Genomic DNA, 18,623 nt, shown 5'->3' with positions numbered 1-18,623 from the left:
CCACTCAGGGGGCTCCATCCTCAGGACCTAAGCATCTCCCAAAGGCCCCACTTCCTAATACCATCACATTGGGGGATAGGCTTCAACATACAAGCTGTGGGAGACACAAACATTCAGACTATAGCAATGGCCCAGAATTGATGAGGATGACGATGATATTGGTGGTAGTGGTGGTGGCAGAAAAGTATATGAACAACTACTGGAGCGCCCACCATGCACACCAGGTACTGGTCAAAGCGCTTTCCTTACAAAAGATGCTCCCATTTCCATGCATGCAATAACCCTCAGAACTGGGGGCCATTATCATAAGTGGCTTACCTGAGGTCACAAAAGAGGGAAGTGGTGAGACCAGACTGAAAGCCAGGCAGGACAACTCCAGAAACTCTGCACGCAGCAGGCCCTGAATCGAGGATGGACCCTCGGACCAGACATCCCATTCCAGAGAACGGTGCCCTGACATACCCGCCCATTCACTGAGTGACAGATGTGTAAGTGCTGCTTGTGGTGGCCAGAGATACCCAATTCCCCATCCACAGGGGACCTGTGTGTATATTTTACTACTTCTTGTAGAATAAAAGGGGAAAATAAGAAGATATGTTTGCATGTGCTCACGATTACACACAGAAACTCTAACGTGCATTCCCAATGGGAATAATACCACTCCAAAGGGGTGAAAGTTGGTTCTATTACAATGGTTTGTGGCCCTGCAAAGGGCCCCGGTACCTAAACAGGTATATAGTGCATCTATGGGATTGACAGTTCATGGGGGTGGCGATTAGGAAACAATTATCTGAAAAGGAGCCTGAGCAGAAAAGGTGGCAATAGTGATCAAAAGGCTAAGAAATACTACTCTAGAAGGCTCGAGAAAACTAGTATCAGGGAGCCGAGCAAAAATGGGAGTAAGGCTTTGCTGGATATCTTTTTATATTGTTTTGTTTTTTCAAGCATGTAAACATAGTGCCTGTATAAAATACAGATATTTTTATGTGGTCTTTAAAAAGAATGCTGACCAAAGCCCTCAACAGAAGCCTGGACTCTATTGGTGCCCAACTAAAGGTGGCCGTGTGAATTAAACTTGGCATTGGTGGTTTCTGGCAGTTTCTGGTGCCCCGCACAGCCCTACACTACAACACCTGAATCAGGCTCTCCACGGTGCCATAAGCCAGGCAACCATTTTACTTGGTTCTCATCAGAATAGAGAATCCCTGCATGTCACCCTCCATCAGCACCACCGCTGCCAGGGTGGCTGCCAGAAGCCGAGCCCTCCTGGGCCAACACGGCGGCCAGGCACATGGCCGTTGTCAGCAGCAGCCAGGCTGTCCGTGGGCTTTGCACGCCTCTCCAAACAGGAGCTGCTTTGTCACAGGCTTTGCCGGAGGCATGGACAGGCCCCAATTAAAGATCCCTGACCTGCTGAACAAAGCCATGCCAGTCACAGATGGCTCTTCCAGCCTCGATTCCTTTCCCACTTCCTGCACATTGGAGGGTGTGTCCCTTTGTCCATTCTTCCCTGGCCTGTTCTCACACTCTGGCACATCCAGCCTCTGGGTAAAGAGCTTTTTAAAAGGACACCCTGGGACCCTCTGCCATTGGCACAAGTAGCAAAACTTGGGCCTGCTGTTGGGCCCTGCTATGCTCCACCGAGGATGCATAGCAGGGGCCATGCTAACTGGACTTCCCAGCTGTCCCTGGGCCCAGGGCATCGTCCCCTTGTGCAGGTAAATGTCCCGAGGTCCCTGAAAGAAGCTTGGGAAGGAAACCTTGAGCCAGTGCCCTGGGGGCTTTGTCCCCTACTTTGGCCCACATGGAAGAGACAGGGCATACGGGCAAGTGGTCCCCACTGGTCCTCATGACCAGAATAGCCCATTATATATTCTCCTATGCAGATATATCATAAAAATTGTGAACCATGTCCTACAAGAAGTCAATTAAATTCACAAAGAAAAATAGCAGCTAACGTTTATCGGGGAGTACTTTGGGCCGAGCCCTGTTCTAAAAGTATGATGCGCATTAACTCAATACATTCTCACCACAGCCTCATGAGGGAAGAGCTGGGATCATGTCCATTCTGCAGATGGGGAAACCGAGGCACAGCAAGGCTAGGCACTTGCCCAAGGTCACAGATAAGTACGAACGCTGATATTCAAAGCTCCATTCAACATGTCTTACAGAGACACGGCAAGGAAGTCCTGAGAGCCGGGAACAAGGCACGGGGAAGATTCAAACTAGACCCAACCGAGGAAAGAGAATGCCTGCAGGCAGGCCACTACCCTGCACACATTTTATGTGGCGGGGCAGCACCTTTGGCTCCACTGCCTGGCAGCCCCAGGAAACCACCTCCACGGAGAAACGCACAAGATGTGGCCAGCTCCTCCGGTGCACCCGAGTGGCTTCCAAGGGTCAAGGGAAAGCTCTTGCTGGCCGCCTAACCTCCATGGGCGAGTTTGGGGTTCATTCCAACCTGCCATGTTCACTCCCGGGGCAGAAGAGAGCAGGCAGCAGGGAACTGAAATTGGGCCATGTCTGGGCCCCGAGGTGAACAGCACATGTACCCTCCACTTCTCTGTGGCCTGAAAGGCAGCCTCTGTGAGCCACAGATCAGTGCGTTCTCTGGGGCTTTTCCCTACCTTTTTTCCACGTGGAGTATTCTCATCTAACAAAAAAGGTCAAAGTATTCAAGTGGCCAAAATCAAGGCAAGGCTGGAAAAGGCACCATAAGAAACTTCAAGGGAAGCAAGGTTATTACAATCATCACCGTTACTATTAATGGAGCGAATATTAATCGTTGAACGTCTTTTAGGCGCCTTATTTCCAAGTGCAGATCTTAATGCACGCTTGGTAGTTGGAGTATCTGAACAGGAGGTGTAGTTTTCATGGGTAAGAAAACAGAGGCCCAGAGAGTTTAAGTAACTGGTTCAAACAGGGGTCAGAGCAGCTGATACCCAAACAGCTTGCCACCTGCTGGGTCTGCAGCCTGGAACCCCCATAACCAGGCACCTTCATTAGAACTGAGAGCAGGTCCCAAGGTGAGAAGATACAAAGTGAACTAAACTTAAAACCGCTTTGTACGACCCCCTGCACTGCTGTGGGTGTATAAACTGGTACAACCACTTTGGAAAACCATCTGGCAAGGGCTCCACTCCTGACCTTCTATGTGGGCAGCCAAAGAAGAGTTCAAGAGTGTTCACGGAAGGCTTCTTCATAAAATTGGAAACAACCCCAATGTCCATCAATAGGAACATGGATACAGAGGTTGTATTATGTTTCCCCAGTGGAATAATCCATGACAACAAAATGAAGGAACCTCAACTACAGCCAACAATATTGCCGGATCTCACAAGCGAGTGGTTGACAGAAGGAAGCCAGACACAAAAGGGCACAGCTGTGTGACTTCTGTTTCTACAAGAAGGCAAATTGAACCTCTGGGGTTAGAAAGCAGGATAATGGCCACCTTTGTGGAGAAGGCAGAATGTCGGGGTGCTCCTGGGGTGCTAACAAGATTCCATGTCATGCATGGTCTGGGTGGTAATTACCTGGGTAGTCCACCTGGTGAAATGCAGAATACACCATTGATTTCTAAGTGTGCCTATATTTCAATATTTAAATATATAGAAGTATTCAAATTTATTCAGTGTATTTCAATAAATGATTTTCAAGTATGAAGAATGGGAAAGCAGATTGAAAAACAAACTGGTTTGTGCTCTTCCTACATGTATAAATAAACACACACACACACACACACACACACACACACACACACACACACCCCGGCTGCCATCCGTACAAGCCACTGGCAGAGGCTCTGGCCAATCACTGAGACCTCATCCTTCTCCCTAAGGCATTTCCAGAAAGGGATGGAGTATCTCCTTTGAGTCCCAGGCCTCACCCCTGTCCCTGGGTGTGCTTGTCCGTGGCCGAGACTTGAGGCTGCTGGCGTAGGCTCACTACCCCAGAGCCCATGGTGAGATGGCCTGATGACCTGAGAACCCCCAGCTCTTCCGAGAACGCGTCACCTGAGGCAGCCGGCAGGAGTGCCCTCCGAGTCCCAGTGCCCCAATGCCTCTCTGGCCTGCCTGCCCCCCACCCCAACCCATCCCAGCACAGCACGAACGCTCCGTACCTGCTCCACGCAGGCGCCCTGGGCGGTAGAAAGTGGAGCCGCCCTTTAGTTCTAGGCAGGGGAGGGGATCAGAATCCCCTGTGAACTCATCACATTTTGGCTCTTCCAGTTAGGTTTCCAATAACCGCACTAGTGGACGGAGGCACAAGGCAACCTTTTAAATTGTGCCTCCCCTGCCCCGCCCCCAACATTCCCCGCTTCGGGATCCACAGTCTAGTATCTGGGTGTGTCTAAAGCGAAGTAAACCCTTTGTTTTCCGCCTCTGCCTCCCTAGTGTCCATTTTCCAAACGCAGCCAGTGATCTCTTCAGAAGGTAAATCGAATCGCGCTGCCCTGCTGCCAGAAACCCACCGACACCGGCCCGGCCTCGGACCTCACAGCCTCTGCCGCCCGCTGCTCCCCAGACACCCTTCCCTCCGATCCTCCCCGAAGCCCGCCTCCCTCAGAGCCGGCCTCGCTGTGCACTCAGTCTCAGGGGGCCAACACCACCTCCACCCGGCCACACTCCAGCTCCTGACCTTGTGTGCTTTCCCTCGTGGCTTTTTATCACCATCTGAAATAAGCTGGTTTCTTACCTTACATGCTAACGTCTGCCTCGTTTCCCCGAAAAAACACCCCACGAGAGCAAGGACTTCTGACTCGCTCACCAGCGTACCCCTTAGTCCCAGAAGGGTGCCTGGCACAGAAAAGGCAACCAGTTGATGCCTTTGGGTGAGAGGGAGGGAGGCTGGTGAAGGAGGGATGGAGAGGAGGGCTCACAGTTCACAGGACGGGGCTGCTGCTAGGAGCGGAGGGGATTTGCCAGGTACGACCCGGGGCTTGAGAACAAGAAACTGGTTACAGAGGAGACAAGGGGACAGAGAAAAAAAACAGTGAGTGTGCGCGCAAAGCATGCATTTCGCAAGAGTGCGCCTGAGTTGGGGCGGCCACAGGAACACGAGGAGAGGAGTGAGGGTATATTTTGCCCTGAAATATCACTTATTTTGTTAGCTCAAAAAGAGACTTTTGGGGCTTCCCTGGTGGCGCAGTGGTTGAGAGCCCACCTGCCGATGCAGGGGACACGGGTTCGTGCCCCGGTCCGGGAGGATCCCACATGCCACGGAGCGGCTGGGCCCATGAGCCATGGCCGCTGAGCCTGCGCGTCCGGAGCCTGTGCTCCGCAACGGGAGAGGCCACAACAGTGAGAGGCCCGCGTACCGCAAAAAAAAAAAAAAGGAGACTTTTGGAAAACATCTCAAGTCTTTGGAGTGGAGAAAGCAGAAGCTGCATTTTGGAGTTCCAAGAAAAAAGGGGGCCAAGACAGACGGTGGTGTCTGTGTGCAGGAATGCAGCTGGGGAGGAAGAGAGGTGGAGCCAGGTAGGATGCCCAGACGAGACAATGGATCGCTCTGATCGTTAGCAAAGGGTCAGGGAAAGATAAACAAACACTGGGGCTTCCTGGAATCACAGGTGAGCAGCGTGGTCCACTTCTAAGATGATGTGTTTGCATTTGGACCCATATCCTCTGGTGACTTCTCTTTCCAGCTGCAGAACCTTCCTTTGACCCTCAAAGCACTTAAGCCCAGCTCTCACAAAGTTTCCAAGGGAAGTCTAGTTTGCCAAAAATCCCAAAAGGCAAATGAATGGCAGGTGAGAAATAGCCCCCACCTGGGAAGCACATTCCGCTGCAGCTTGGGCAGCCAGAGCTGTATTCTGCGGGGAGACCTCCTTTGGGGAATTGACGAAAGGGATGGAAAACGACCTAGGATGCCTCCCAAACAGACTAGAGAAATGACCCAGGGATTTCCAGTTTACCTGTCAGAAAGAAATGCCAAAGAGCTGAGAAGTCTGAATCCCACATTCACAAAGCCAACAGTGGAGTCTGAGAATGTTTCGTGGGTGCACAGGCCAGATGGCGTCTGTGAGAGGGATCTGAAACCCCAGCAGTTAGGAGACAATGCTGCACCCCTCTTCCTGGCGGCTACAGTGGTGGTGCAGTTCAGGGCTCACCCCTGGCCAACAGGCCACACGAGCACCTCCCCAGCAGAGGGACCTGGGCTGGGCAAAGCCTTGAGGAGAATTCCAGTCAAGCACGGAACATCTAACCAGCAGCCACATTGCTGCCTTTTGGGGACCACACAGGTGGAGATTATTCTCCTGCCCTGTCACGCTCTGGGCCCAGGAACGTTTAGCCCGCAAATTGAGAAGACTGAATACAGCACGTGGGACGGGGCAGTGCTGGTTCTGAATTCTGAGATTCCTTCATGTTATTTCTCCCGCTCATCAGGGGAGACGACGGGTCCCAGGCCTGCCACGCTGTGTAACTCCAAGGGCCCCCGTTCACACAGAGTACAACCAAATACAATGTGAACAGCACCCCCTGGAGTTGTGAGGGTGATCAAGTAACTGTGGCAAGTGCTACTTCCCCCTCGTTTCAGAGATTGATATGTCCACTAGCTCAGTAAAGGCTCTGAGAAGTCCTATAGTAAACAAGGTTTTTAAAAACTTGGTTTTATCAAGTACTTTTTGCTTTCTCAGCCACAGAACCCTCATTTCAGAGAATACCTCCTAAAATCCCAGGGAACTGGGCTTATGGAGAATGTACTTAAGAAAAGGCTCCACCAGGAGAAGCAAGTTCACTATCCCAGGAGAAGCAAGTTCACTATCTCGTTTCTCAGAGACAGGCTTAGAGCTGACTCGTGTTACTGACCCTCTGGGAGATCTCCCTCACCATGACCTTGAACCTGCCTGTGTTCAGAAAGACACTTAGGAGGCCCCAGAGGGTCTCCATTCTCAGCTGCTTTCTCCGTAACACAAACTTCTGTCAGGGGCTACAACAGATACTTAAAGGTTACTCATGACCACGTGAGGCCCACTTGGAATCTGATGAATCACAGACAACCACGGATGGACTCCCATTCTCTACCCGAGATGCTCACCACTGGTCTACAATGGGGGATGATGGACAGGGAGGGGGGTAGGGACTGGCACATTTCTCACGCTAGAGACTAAACCAGCGCCAGACAGAGTCCACGGGGGAGAGTGCCAGTCCTTGCTCTGGCATCGTTTATTTATGAAGCACCTCTGCCCTGATCCAGCCCCTGAGCGCACACGTGGAGAGAGGTTCCAGTTACAGCCCCATTCCATTTACCCTCTCGCTCGGGTAAGGCATTCTGCATTAGTTGAATTTTCTACATGAAAACCCCCTTTCAGCTAAGCACCAAAACTTTATCTTCACCATTTTGGGTGTAAATTGTTCAAAAGTGGATGACACCTTGGTGTCTCTTTTAAAATGGAGCACAGTGCCCCGACCTCAACCTGTGTTTGATTATTCAGGACTAGACAGATCAATTATTAACTCAGCAATGCCTTGAGGTCAGCCCTGTAAGGCACGTGGGGCAGTCTGACCCTATACTAAGTGGCTCTGAGCATCTTTGCTGGATGCATTTGGGGGAAGTTTTTGAAAGACTGTTTTATTAGAGAGAGGACATGGAAACTACAAGAAGTCACCGAACCCCTAGATAACCCAGATCGTCAAAACTTTGCATAAAGGAAAAGTCAACAGTCTCCGAGTGAGCACCAAAGGATCCCTGCCACGGGAGTGTCTGAAACTAGCACCTGGTCTTTGTGATAACTACTGTGGCTATTTTGAAGCTTTCTGCCTTACTTCCTACTTCTTGGCTGGGCTCCTGAGAGGACATTTTCCTAAATAATTGAGGTTTCAGGGTATATCAGATGCTACTGCCGGTAAAGTCGGAGGCCGGAGCTGTGGATGGCCGCCAGCGGTATAGGCTTTCCTTCTCCCATTCAGAAATTCAAACCACCTGTCTTCTTTCTTCTGGCGCCCCCAGGGGAAGGCTGCTCTGCCTGCCCCGCCCTCTCTGTCCTTCACCGTCACGTGGCTGACCCCAGGTGAGTCCTGCCAACACAACTGGCCCTTCCTCCCTGCGATCACAGACCGATGTCACACACGTGGCCACTCCAACAAGACTACCCTCCAGCTGGGCCCCCGCCAACAGACTCAGGCGCCTACAGACACACAAAGCTGCCTCTGCCTCTTTTCATTGGTCCAGCCACCCCATCAGCTGGGCTCGCCACAACGGAAGCCCGCTGCTTCCCTCCCATCAATGCGCGGCTCTGTTCCACTGGCACAGGGCAGAGATATGCCCGCAGCCTGCCCGCAAGCCCCCATTCATGCTCCCTTCCGAGAGAGGCACTTTTCAACGAGATTCTCCTTCCCCCGGCCCCCTCCCCCTCCCCCAAACACACAAAAGAGGGCTATAAAGCAGGATTTTTTTTTTCTTTCTGGGAATAAAAGGTTAGCTTTCCTTCCTTTCTGTTTCCCTGTCCTTGGTCTAAATCTGGCAAGTGGGAAGAGTGGAAGCTGTTAAACTGACCCAGTTCGTGACCCAGGGGACACTCCTAGTGTCGGAAGAGGCCGGAAGTGCCCTCATTTGCTCTTTCTGTTGTAATGGTTGTAGGGGAGCAACTAAAGCTCCTACCACCCACCCCAGAACTCCTGCTTGGAGGTGATTCATGCACACAGTTGGGTGAGGCCTTAAAGGTTATCTTATTCAACTCCCTTAAATTAAACAGGGGGACACGGAGGCCCAAACAGGTGAAGGAAGATACCCAGGCCATACAGTAAACTTGCTGGGGAGATGCTTCGGGGCACCAAACTCACGGGCAGTGAGAAAAACAAGCATCTTACCGTCATCCAAGTAGGTCTGGTCCAAGTTCTGCTCCTGTTTAATTGTCACGCCCGCGGGTAATACTTCCTTTTGGTCACTGACCGGAGGTCCGTTTTTGGCGGCTCTTTGGCTTGTGGCATTCTGCTGCTGAATGACCGTGGGGTAGGAGCCCGGGCTCAGCCTCTGACCTTGACTGACAGGCGGTGGGCCGGGCCTGGTGGTGCCGGGCGCGAAGTTCTCGCAGTACACGATGTGCTGGAACTCCTGGTGGCTTCCGCAGCGCAGCTGCTGGTTGGTGGGCGAGTAGTGGATCACCGGTGAGGCCTGCTGGTTGGCTGGACTGGAGTGGAGCAGGGCCGAGCTCTGGCCCTGGGAGCCAGCGTGCACTAGCACAGAGCGGTGGGCATCCGCGAGGGACAGGGGGGCGGCCATGAGGGCTGGCTGCTGGTAGCCCAGCAGGCTGGGGCTCAGGCTCTTGCTGCGCTGGTAGAGGACGGCCGCTGGGTTCTGCTGCTGGTAGCGGGCGTCAGGGGATGAGAGCCCTGAGCGGAACTGCTGGCAGGGAGCCATGGTGGCCACGAGGCAGGAGGGGGACTCGGCCACCATTGGGTGCTGTGGGTAGTAAGGCTGGCTCCCCAGGCCCCCGTGGGCAGGGCTGCAGATCAAGGTGGGGTCGTATTCATCGGTGGGCTCCGTCTTGATGGCTGGGACTGAGAGAAGAGAAAAGCACACGGGGTGCACCATTCTTAGTGCCACAAGGCTGCGCAGAGGATTAGCAGACAGTGGTTAGGAACACGGCCTTAGGAGTCCACAAAGGTGGGATCAAAGGTCTAGGCTCTGTCACTCATTAGCCTTGGGCAAGAGGCTCCCTGTGCAACTGTCTTAGGTTAGAAATTTTACCCTGGGTGATGATCTTGAACTATAGGTCTTTCTGACAGTGGAAGAGTGGCTGGTGGGTCTGTGTCAGCCCTTGTGCAGCCTTTTTGCCCAGAGGGAGAGCTCGGGGAAGAATGCTTGATGTAAAATTATGCCTCCACCGCCTCCTCCTGCTCTAGCAGCTCCAGCCCCCCTCCCCTGCTTGCTGTCCTTCATCATACTCAGAAGTGCACAGAAGTATCTGTGCACTTTACGTGCTCACTTATTATCTGAAACCCCCCACTAGAATGTCAGCTCCTCAAAGGGAGGATTTTTTTCAGTGCTGGATCCCCAGCACCTAAAACCGTACCTGGCACTTAATCAGCACTCAGATATTTTCTGGACAGAGGAATGACCAAACGGTGACCGTCGGCCTCCTTAGTTTTGTAGTACTTTGGGGGAATGGGGCCTGCTGGATTGGGCCTCAGTTTCCCCATCTGTTAGCTGACAGGAACAATCATACCTACCCCATGGGGTTGTGGGCAAGATTAAATGAGATATGTGTGCACTGTATGCAGTGACTGCATACAGTAAGTGCTCAATGCTTGCTGCTGTTGCTACTGTCGCTGTTACTACTGTGAGTGTTGGTGAGGTCACCGTTCCTCTCTCCCCACCCAGGACAGTCACCAGAATTCGTGCTTCTCCGACATCCTTTACCGAAGCATCACCAGGCCCAGGAACTGAGGAATCGGTTTTCTTTTCACTGGAGTAAATGAATTGGTGACAGGACCAAAATCAAATTGAGGGGGGGGCTCCCAAATGCTGGGGGCTGGAGGGGGCAAAGGAGTTTCAGCATCTAGAGCAAAAACGCAGCTCTGACTCCAACTTCTCAGGAAGCCACTCGAAGACCGTCTCCAGGTACCTGGGCCTCGAGTTCTCACTCGAGCCAAGTTCAGGCAGGTGAGTGCTGATGCCCAGACCCAGAGAGGCCTCATCGCCACGCAGGAGGGGCGAGAGCACATGACACATAATTGAAAACCTCTGTGTTACAGAGGATCATTGGACTGCGGTCTAGAGCCCTCCCAGAGATTCTCCCCCAGTTCTGGGTCCCATTAGGCCTTTGCCACTCGCGGCATGGTACACCAGTCGTGGGACAGTGGACATGGTGCCACACAAACCTGTGGACGCACGCACCCCACCCAAGCCAGGCCCTCACTTTTGTGCCGCCGGCAGCCCAGAGGCTCCATGTGAAACTGTCACGGGATGGAAATTACACCCTGGCTGACATTCTCAGATTGTAGGTTTCCTGGAAAGGCTGCTGGCAGGCCTGTCTCAGCCATGGGAAGTCTGTAGCCTCTTTCTGCAGCCTTAACCACAACCCAACATATCGGTAATATCAATATTACTTATTATCTGAATCCCCTTCCATCAGTATTATCTTTCATCTGAATCCCCCGTTAGAACATCGGCTCCAGGAGGGCAGGCATTTTTGTTGTGTCTACTCTTGTGTCTCCAAGCTAAAACAGTGCCTGGCACTCAGATATTTTCTGGACAAATGAATGCATGCAAAATGGCTCTCGTCGCCCTTCTTAGGACTGTAGTGCTTTGTGAGAATGAGGCCTCCTGGCCTGGTTATCCGCCCAGCAGCTCCATTTGGCCACCAGGTGACCACCTGCTGTGGGGTCCCTAAGATGCCACATTTTAGGGCATATTCACCTTCTACCCCTATTGTGATCAAATCTAAAACAGGGATAGGAGTCATCAGCTTTGCCACCTTCTGGTGAACAAGTCTACGTGTGCCCCGTTATTATTCTGCCCTCGCAAGAAAATATTAATGACAACAATAGTTAATATTGTTGATGTGCGCCATCCTAAGCACTTTACGTGCATTTGATTTACGTAACTCTTATAAGGAAGGAGCCATTTGACAGATGAGGAAACTGAGGCTCAGACCTGCCCTAGTCACCCAGCAGATCGCGTGCATCCTCACCCAGATGCCGACGCTGCCTCTCCACACACAGGGGGCCTTCGGAGAGAACTGCTTACCTGGGTGGTAGGTAAAGTGCTGCGGCTGACTTCGTTTTCTTTTCCCGTTAATGACGTAGAAGTTCACCTTCACTGATGTCCGAATGTGCTTGTTCCGATACTCAGGGATCTCAACGAAAAGCATGTTCTGAAAGAAAGGAGTTGTCAATAACTTAACTGCAGCCACATCTAAATTGCCATCCGAGGTCCTAGGCAGAGTGAGCCGGCCCATCTAGAAGGACTCGTGGTGGGGAGGGATAAACTGGGAGTATGGGATTAACAGATGCACACTACCACATATTCAGTATAAAACAGATAAACAACAAGGAATGACTGTATAGCCCAGGGAACTATATTCAATATCTTGTAATAACCTATAATGGAAAAGAATGTTTAAAAGAAGAATACTGATATATACATACACATAACCGAATCACTTTGTTGTACAACTGAAACAAACACAATACTGTAACTCAATTATACTTCAATAAAAATAAAGAAATAAATAAAAGTAAAAGGACTCGTGACATGTTCTGTACATTTACAGGCAAAATTCTAATTAAGGGGAAGTTGACTTTTCAGCTGCAGCGAAGAAAGACTTACCACTTACTCTATCAAGGTATATGAAGATGTCACTGCTACAAATCAAAAGGGCGTGGTGCTCAATAAACGTGTAATTCATTCATCAATTCAATACCCACTGAGTGCCTTTTAGGTCCAAAGCACTGGGACTTTGATGAAGGAAGGGGAAAAAAGAGGGAAAGAGAGCGCGAGGGAGGTGGGGGAGGGGAGGACAGGGCGTCCGGTCGTCGCGGCCGCGTGCTTACAGGCTGGCTCTTGTCTTTATCCACCGTGGCCTCCATCTCCCAAATCTGCTGCCCATCTGGAAAAATTTAAAAATGACAGACTTTGAAGGAACCATTAGCAACCGAGAATTTAAGACAAAAACTCACCAACTTACATATATCTTGGCTTACGTGTTAGATGATTTCAGTAAAGTACACCTGCGCGTTTGCATTATGTATGCATATATGTACATATGTGTATTTTTATTTCTATAAATGCATATTTCTTTTTGCAAAGAGAAGGCACCTTGACAACAGAAAACTGGGCAACAACACAAGATAAGGAAAAAATAGAAATTGCCCATCGTCCCAATACTGTTATCTTTTTTCTCTATATTTGAATGTCTACATATCTTTCTTTCTTTTAAAAAAAAAAAAACAAGTATTGTTATACGCTTTGCTTTCTAATACGCTTTGTTCAACCAAAGACTATTTCCAAAACACTCTGCATATGCCAAGACTGTCACAGGGGCCCCATTACAGATCCCTGGCTGTCCCAGACATGACTTCTTCATTGTCTGAGAACACAGGTGGCTTGCATATTCTGTCCTAAGAGGCTTAAACAATGTCCTGGCTCGTGAGGCCTTGGAGTGAGTGGAAACACAGGCACCCACCCTTCACCTTTCAGTCAACAGAGAGCCTGGCTCTCATGTGACTCATTACAACAGGCGCTGAGAGGTTTGCTCAGGGGTAAACCCTCCTCCCCTGGAGCAGGGCACTGGTTCCCCAATTCGGGGCCAACAAGTTGGGCCAAACAAAACTCTGCATTTGCAAATAATAGATTTTTTTTGCTGACCACCTACATCGGCCAGTGGCAGTTTTCGGCTGAAACAAATCATTTCCACAAGTGGTTCCAGGGTGTTCTGTGGAACACTCGCTCTGAAGAATATTAAATGGGTTTATGAGAAAGGAAAGCAAGTTCTACCAGCTAGTAAGAATTTGGAAAAGGCGGAGTCAGAGTCAAGTGGGTTTCTTTACTGCAGGATTTCTCAGAGCCTTTAATCTGCTCAGGTGCAGCATTAACTCTCCAAGGTGGGCTGGGTATGTATCATGTCCCGACATTTAGCCAAAGAGTCCCGCCTCTTTGTCAGGACTATTAGCAGCCTCTGTGATAGGTTAGATTTGAACCCATATAGTCTCGGCTCTTAAGGTTCACCCAAAGAAATCTGGTTTCTAAGCATTATTTGAACTTGTATAGGACATATTTCCCAAAATAATAACTAATAAAAGATATTGCAAAAAAAATAAAATAAAATAAAAAACAAAAAAACAAAAAAACAAAAAAAAAACAAAGCATAAAAGATATTGCGATTGTTACCAGAGCTAATGCAATCTAGATGATCTGAAGAAAGAACAAGCACTGAGCCAGTTGGAGCCTTCCCCAACAAGTCAGTCTGCAAGTCTTGGCCTTACAGTTCTATTCAGTGCAATCCCTGAAATGACCAAGGAAGACACAGGTTTATGTCCAAAGGGAAGAGGAAAACATGGTTGGTGTACCAACTCTCACTATGGTGTGAGATCCCTGAGGGAGGGACCAAGTTATAGCTGTCACGGTCTCCCCAGAACCCAACACACTGTAGGTGCCCAGTAAACATCTCACATCAGAGCATACAAAAGTGTCAGCAGCGCCAAAGGCTGCTGATGGGTCCAGGATAAAGCCAGGAGCTGACACCAGCCACTGCTCAGAAGGAAGCAAGAAAGGATAGACGGATAGATGTCAAGGAATTTGAAGTGAAGTCATCAAGATAGGGTATTTCCAGTGTGTAAAGCCCGGGACAGAACTCTTCAGAGAAAATCCTCATTTCTTTATCAAAGACAGGTCAAAGGTCATCCAACAGAGACACGTGTCCCCCTCTCAGGTGGTGGTACGAGCTAGGCACAGGTCCTCATCAAAAAACCACGTCTCTATTCACTAACTGCAGTGCAAGCTCTAAGTCAGAAGATCAAGTAATAAATTAATTGAGGAAATGAACAGCAGGTCGACATCTGGTGTGTCACCCTCCCCCTAGCCTCTCAGTGGCTGAATTGAGTTCTGCCATTGACGGCACCATGGCTCTTTGGGTCTGGTTCATTACCATGTATGAGCGTCACTCACTTAGAAGAGAAAGGACCATTTTCATGTCTCAAAATTGGGAGGAGAGAGGGAGAAGTACCCAGAAACGTGATTGGGAAGTATTACGCTGGGTCCATAAAGCTGCCACCCAGCTCTCTTCCTTGACTCACGTCAATAAGTGGGAGATGAAGCATAGAAAATACAAAATGACGGTGTGATGAAAGGGTGTCACCATGAGGAGAGTCCTCAAGGTCCCTTCCCCTGGTCTAAGGACCCAAGAGACATGGAAAGGAGCCCTTCTGCCCAAATTTCACACTTGTCTCCATCTCCGGTGAGCGTACATAATACACAAAACGCCACCCAGCAACAGCCATAGAATTCTAGGTACAGGTGCTAGACAGTAGCCTTAAAAATTAGCCAGCCAAACACCATCAGATAGGGAAACTGAGGCCCAGAGAAGGAAGGGGGGTTGTCCAGAGACACGCGGTAGACAGTTATTAAACCAACAACTAGAACAGTCCAATAACAAAGGGAATGCTTTCAAGGAAAGAAGCTCAAGGTTACTAAGCAGAGAGAAGATGCCAGCTTCCTGGGAGGCTGGAGAAAGGTCCTACATAGGGACGATCTTTTTTTTACGTCGCATCCACCGCATAGGTTCACGCACATCTTCTCAAACCTTTCCCTGCTTCCCCTGTGCCTCCAGAAATACCATCTAAAATCCCACGGCGGCCTTGAAGGCCCTGCCCCACCTTGCTCCTGCCTCCGTTCCAGCCCCTTGGGGCACCATTCTCACCCCTCCTACTACTTTTTTTAAAAGCCAATTGGCCTCACCCCAGACCTCTGGCTTGTTTTGTGGCCTATAGAGTGGCTTAGCAGCTTTTTAATTAGCTGCTGCCATTTCAAAATGAGATTTCACCAGAAAATGAAGTTTTTGCTCCTGAAAAAAAAAAAAAAATTCAGATGATCTGGCCGTTCTGGGCACCCCTGACAGGAACTGGACCACAGTGGCCTCTCCGGATGGCACTGCAGGCACCACTTCACCACAGCCCCCTGCCCTGGCCCGCACGTCTCCCATCTACTTTCCAGGCCCTACCTTAGTGGACCTTTGAGAGACAGGTACCTCTCCCCACACCGTGACGAGGGGAACTTGTCAGGGTTCTGCAGAAAGGCCCTCCACTGGGATGTGCCCGAGGTTCTCTCAGGACTGTACGACATTTTGGCCAGAAGAAGCCACTGCCCAATATCATCTCAGGCAGCGTCCCACTCCGCTGCTGTATACCGCCCCCCCCCAAAAAAAAAAACAAAGACCCCCGGCCCTTTCCTATCTGTCAGGACAGGAGAACTCGCCTCCCTTCCTCCTGGACCACAGGCCCCTTGCTCCAAGGACCTGATCTTCTCTTTGCTTCAAAACCAGAACCACGTGCCCAGGAGGCCCTTGGCCACCACGCAGCCCAGCAAGGGCCCCTGTGCGTCGACACAGGGCTCCCAGCGTGGGCCGCAGAGGGTCGTCCCCCCACCCGCTCGCTGAGAAGCCCTCCCACCGCCACCCCCCGAGCTCCAGCCTGGCAGCCAGGCGGCCACATCCCAAGCTCCAGATGTCAGCCCAGGAAAGCAGCCTGTGGGGTTTAGAAGGAAATGCCTACTCACCCCAGCGTCCCCCAGCGACACGTTTACTGTAGCCCCCAGCCTTCTCGGGCGTGTTCCGTGGCCAGGACAGACTTCCCCTCTGTGGGTCACCAGAACGCTCTCCGTTTTGTCCTACATAACCCAAACTCCGGAGCAGACAGACCCAGCTTTGAATTCCTCCTTGTGTTGGAATTAGCTGTGTGAGCTGGGATAAGCTACTTTACCTCTCTGTCTCTTATCCAAAATACGGGGATAATCACAGCACCTACACATCACAGGTTCATTCCAAGAGAAGAGACCCAGACAGAGTATAAACATTCAACAGACATTGGCAAGCATTAGCAGCAGGGCTAGCAGCAACAGATGATATAAATATTGGCTCCTTTATCTTTTTTTGCATTTGTTCCACGACTGAAAACAAAACACAAGCATTTTTCAATCAGAAAATAATAAAAAACATTCTCTGATTGCAGTTATAAATACATTTGCGGGCAGGCATGGGCTGGAGGGAATTTACAAAAGGACAATGTCTGTTACAGGAGACAGGTGGCATGGTGCCTGAGTTTCTTTCCTTTCAAAAAGGGGTGTTTACACCATTATCTCAACTTTTTAAAAGCCCCAAGGGCAGCTTCAGGCATCTAGCCTGGCTGTGTATCTCCCGTGGTCCCTGCACTCCGCTCTGAACAAACAAGCCCTCAACGGGAAGTGAAAGCCGCCGTTGCATCCTTGATGCTATATAGCATATGGAAGACACACCAAGGGGGCTGGTCTCTAAGGGGAGCGTGCGGCTTACAAAATACCTCAAGGCCATTTTCCTGGGCTCTTCTTCCATTCCCCCACCCCACATGAAATCCCAGCTCACAGGTCCTGGGTTTCACCAAGAGAACATACTAATCCCATCCTCTGAATGGAGCTTCCAGGAGGCAGTGGAATTCACAGTAAATGCTGGCAGGACTCAGCCTGATGTCACTCTGTCTGGGTTCAAGTCCCATCATGGCCATTTACTTGCTGTGTGGCCCTTGAATGGTATCTTAACCTCTGTGCCTCAATTTCCTCATAGGCCAGACAATAAACTTAATTTCTTGACTTCGAAGAGCTGTCATAAGAATTCAAATAGAAATTATACGTAAAATCCTTAGCAAAATGCTCAGCCCATAGTGAGTGCTGTTAGCACTATTATTATTTTAGAATTTGGTATCTCACATAGGTCCAACTTTAAGGAGGAAGAATTGGCTGGCCATCTTGACCCCAGTATTCTGGTGGGTATCACAGCTTCTCGTTTCAGTCCTTTGCATTACACTTCTCATTGCAAATAAATAAAATGGCCATAGAAAGTATTCATTGATAGGGACAGATTGAATCGATCAGGGGCCATCCATACTCGGTATGGAATATCAGGTATAGAAATATCTTCAAATAAGGACGGTCATGTTTTCTGACCTAGAGATGCATCCCTGCTATATTAAAAAGCAGAATTTTTTTTCTTATTTCTTTTTTTTTTTTTGGCTGCGTTGGGTCTTCGTTGCTGTGCACGGGCTTTCTCTAGTTGCAGTGAGCAGAGGCTACTCTCTGTTGTGGTGCGTGGGCTTCTCATTGTGGTGGCTTCTCCTGTTGTGGAGCACAGGCTTTAGGCATGCGGGCTTCAGTAGTTGTGGCATGTGGGCTCAGTAGTTGTGGCACACCGCCCCTAGGGCACGTGGGCTTCAGTAGTTGTGGCGCACGGGCTTAGTTGCTCCGCAGCATGTGGGATCTTCCCGGACCAGGGACTGAATCCATGTCCCCTGCACTGGCAGGCAGATTCTTAACCCTTGGGAAGATTCCTAATCAGGGAAGTCCTAAAAGCAGAATTTTTAAAGTGTAGCAGACTAGTACATGAGGCATGACATCACTTTGTTGAGTCTATAAACATCTCTGCTTATGCTTAAGGAACCTGTGCCCCAAGCTGCCTGGATAGTCACAACTCCACGCCTGGGGCTGGATGGATGAGGTGAGACCTTCACGCCTTCCTTCACGTGATTCAAGAAACATGGTAGAATTATGGGCGATTTTAATTGATGTGCATTTTTAAAATAAAGTTTTTCTCTTAAGAAAAAAGTATATTGCAACTGCCTGTTGATTTGTCTATCTCCCAGGAGCCCCCGGGGGCCACGATCTTAGAGGGAGGCTGGGCATGGACCACCAGTGTGGATTAAGCTCCTACAGCACAGCAGGCCCCCTGCAGGCTGCTGGGGCCTTGACACAAGCCACACGTGCCCTCTTGCCCTCAGTGGCCCCCAGACAAAGAGGCAGGGCCCTGGGTCCCACAGGAGCTCAAAGAGAAATGGATTCAAGGTTCCTCACCTCTGCTGGGATGGGGACACTGCCTCCTTCCTCAGCTTCCGACCCCCGACTCAGCTCCGGATACACTGGCCTCCTCTATCCCCTCCAAC

General features: G+C 50.3%; 1 protein-coding gene across 6 annotated transcripts in view; it reads right to left on the bottom strand.

Annotated features, from left to right (window-relative positions):
* The window catches only part of NFATC2 (nuclear factor of activated T cells 2), a 160,063-nt gene that overhangs the window by 36,786 nt on the left and 104,654 nt on the right, over nt 1–18,623 (bottom strand). For all 6 annotated transcript variants that reach the window (XM_081257301.1, XM_081257300.1, XM_081257298.1 and 3 more), the window contains 3 exons: nt 12,498–12,553; nt 11,692–11,818; nt 8,811–9,500 (listed from right to left, as the gene is read on the bottom strand). In XM_081257301.1, the coding sequence (XP_081113427.1) occupies nt 8,811–9,500; nt 11,692–11,818; nt 12,498–12,553 (873 nt within the window). The remainder of the gene's footprint in view (nt 1–8,810; nt 9,501–11,691; nt 11,819–12,497; nt 12,554–18,623) is intronic.

This window comes from Mesoplodon bidens (assembly GCF_964165515.1).
Source record: "Mesoplodon bidens genome assembly, chromosome: 15".
NCBI lineage: Eukaryota > Metazoa > Chordata > Mammalia > Artiodactyla > Ziphiidae > Mesoplodon > Mesoplodon bidens.
Note: the sequence above shows the minus strand (reverse complement) of the source record. Positions and strands in the feature narration are given on the sequence as shown.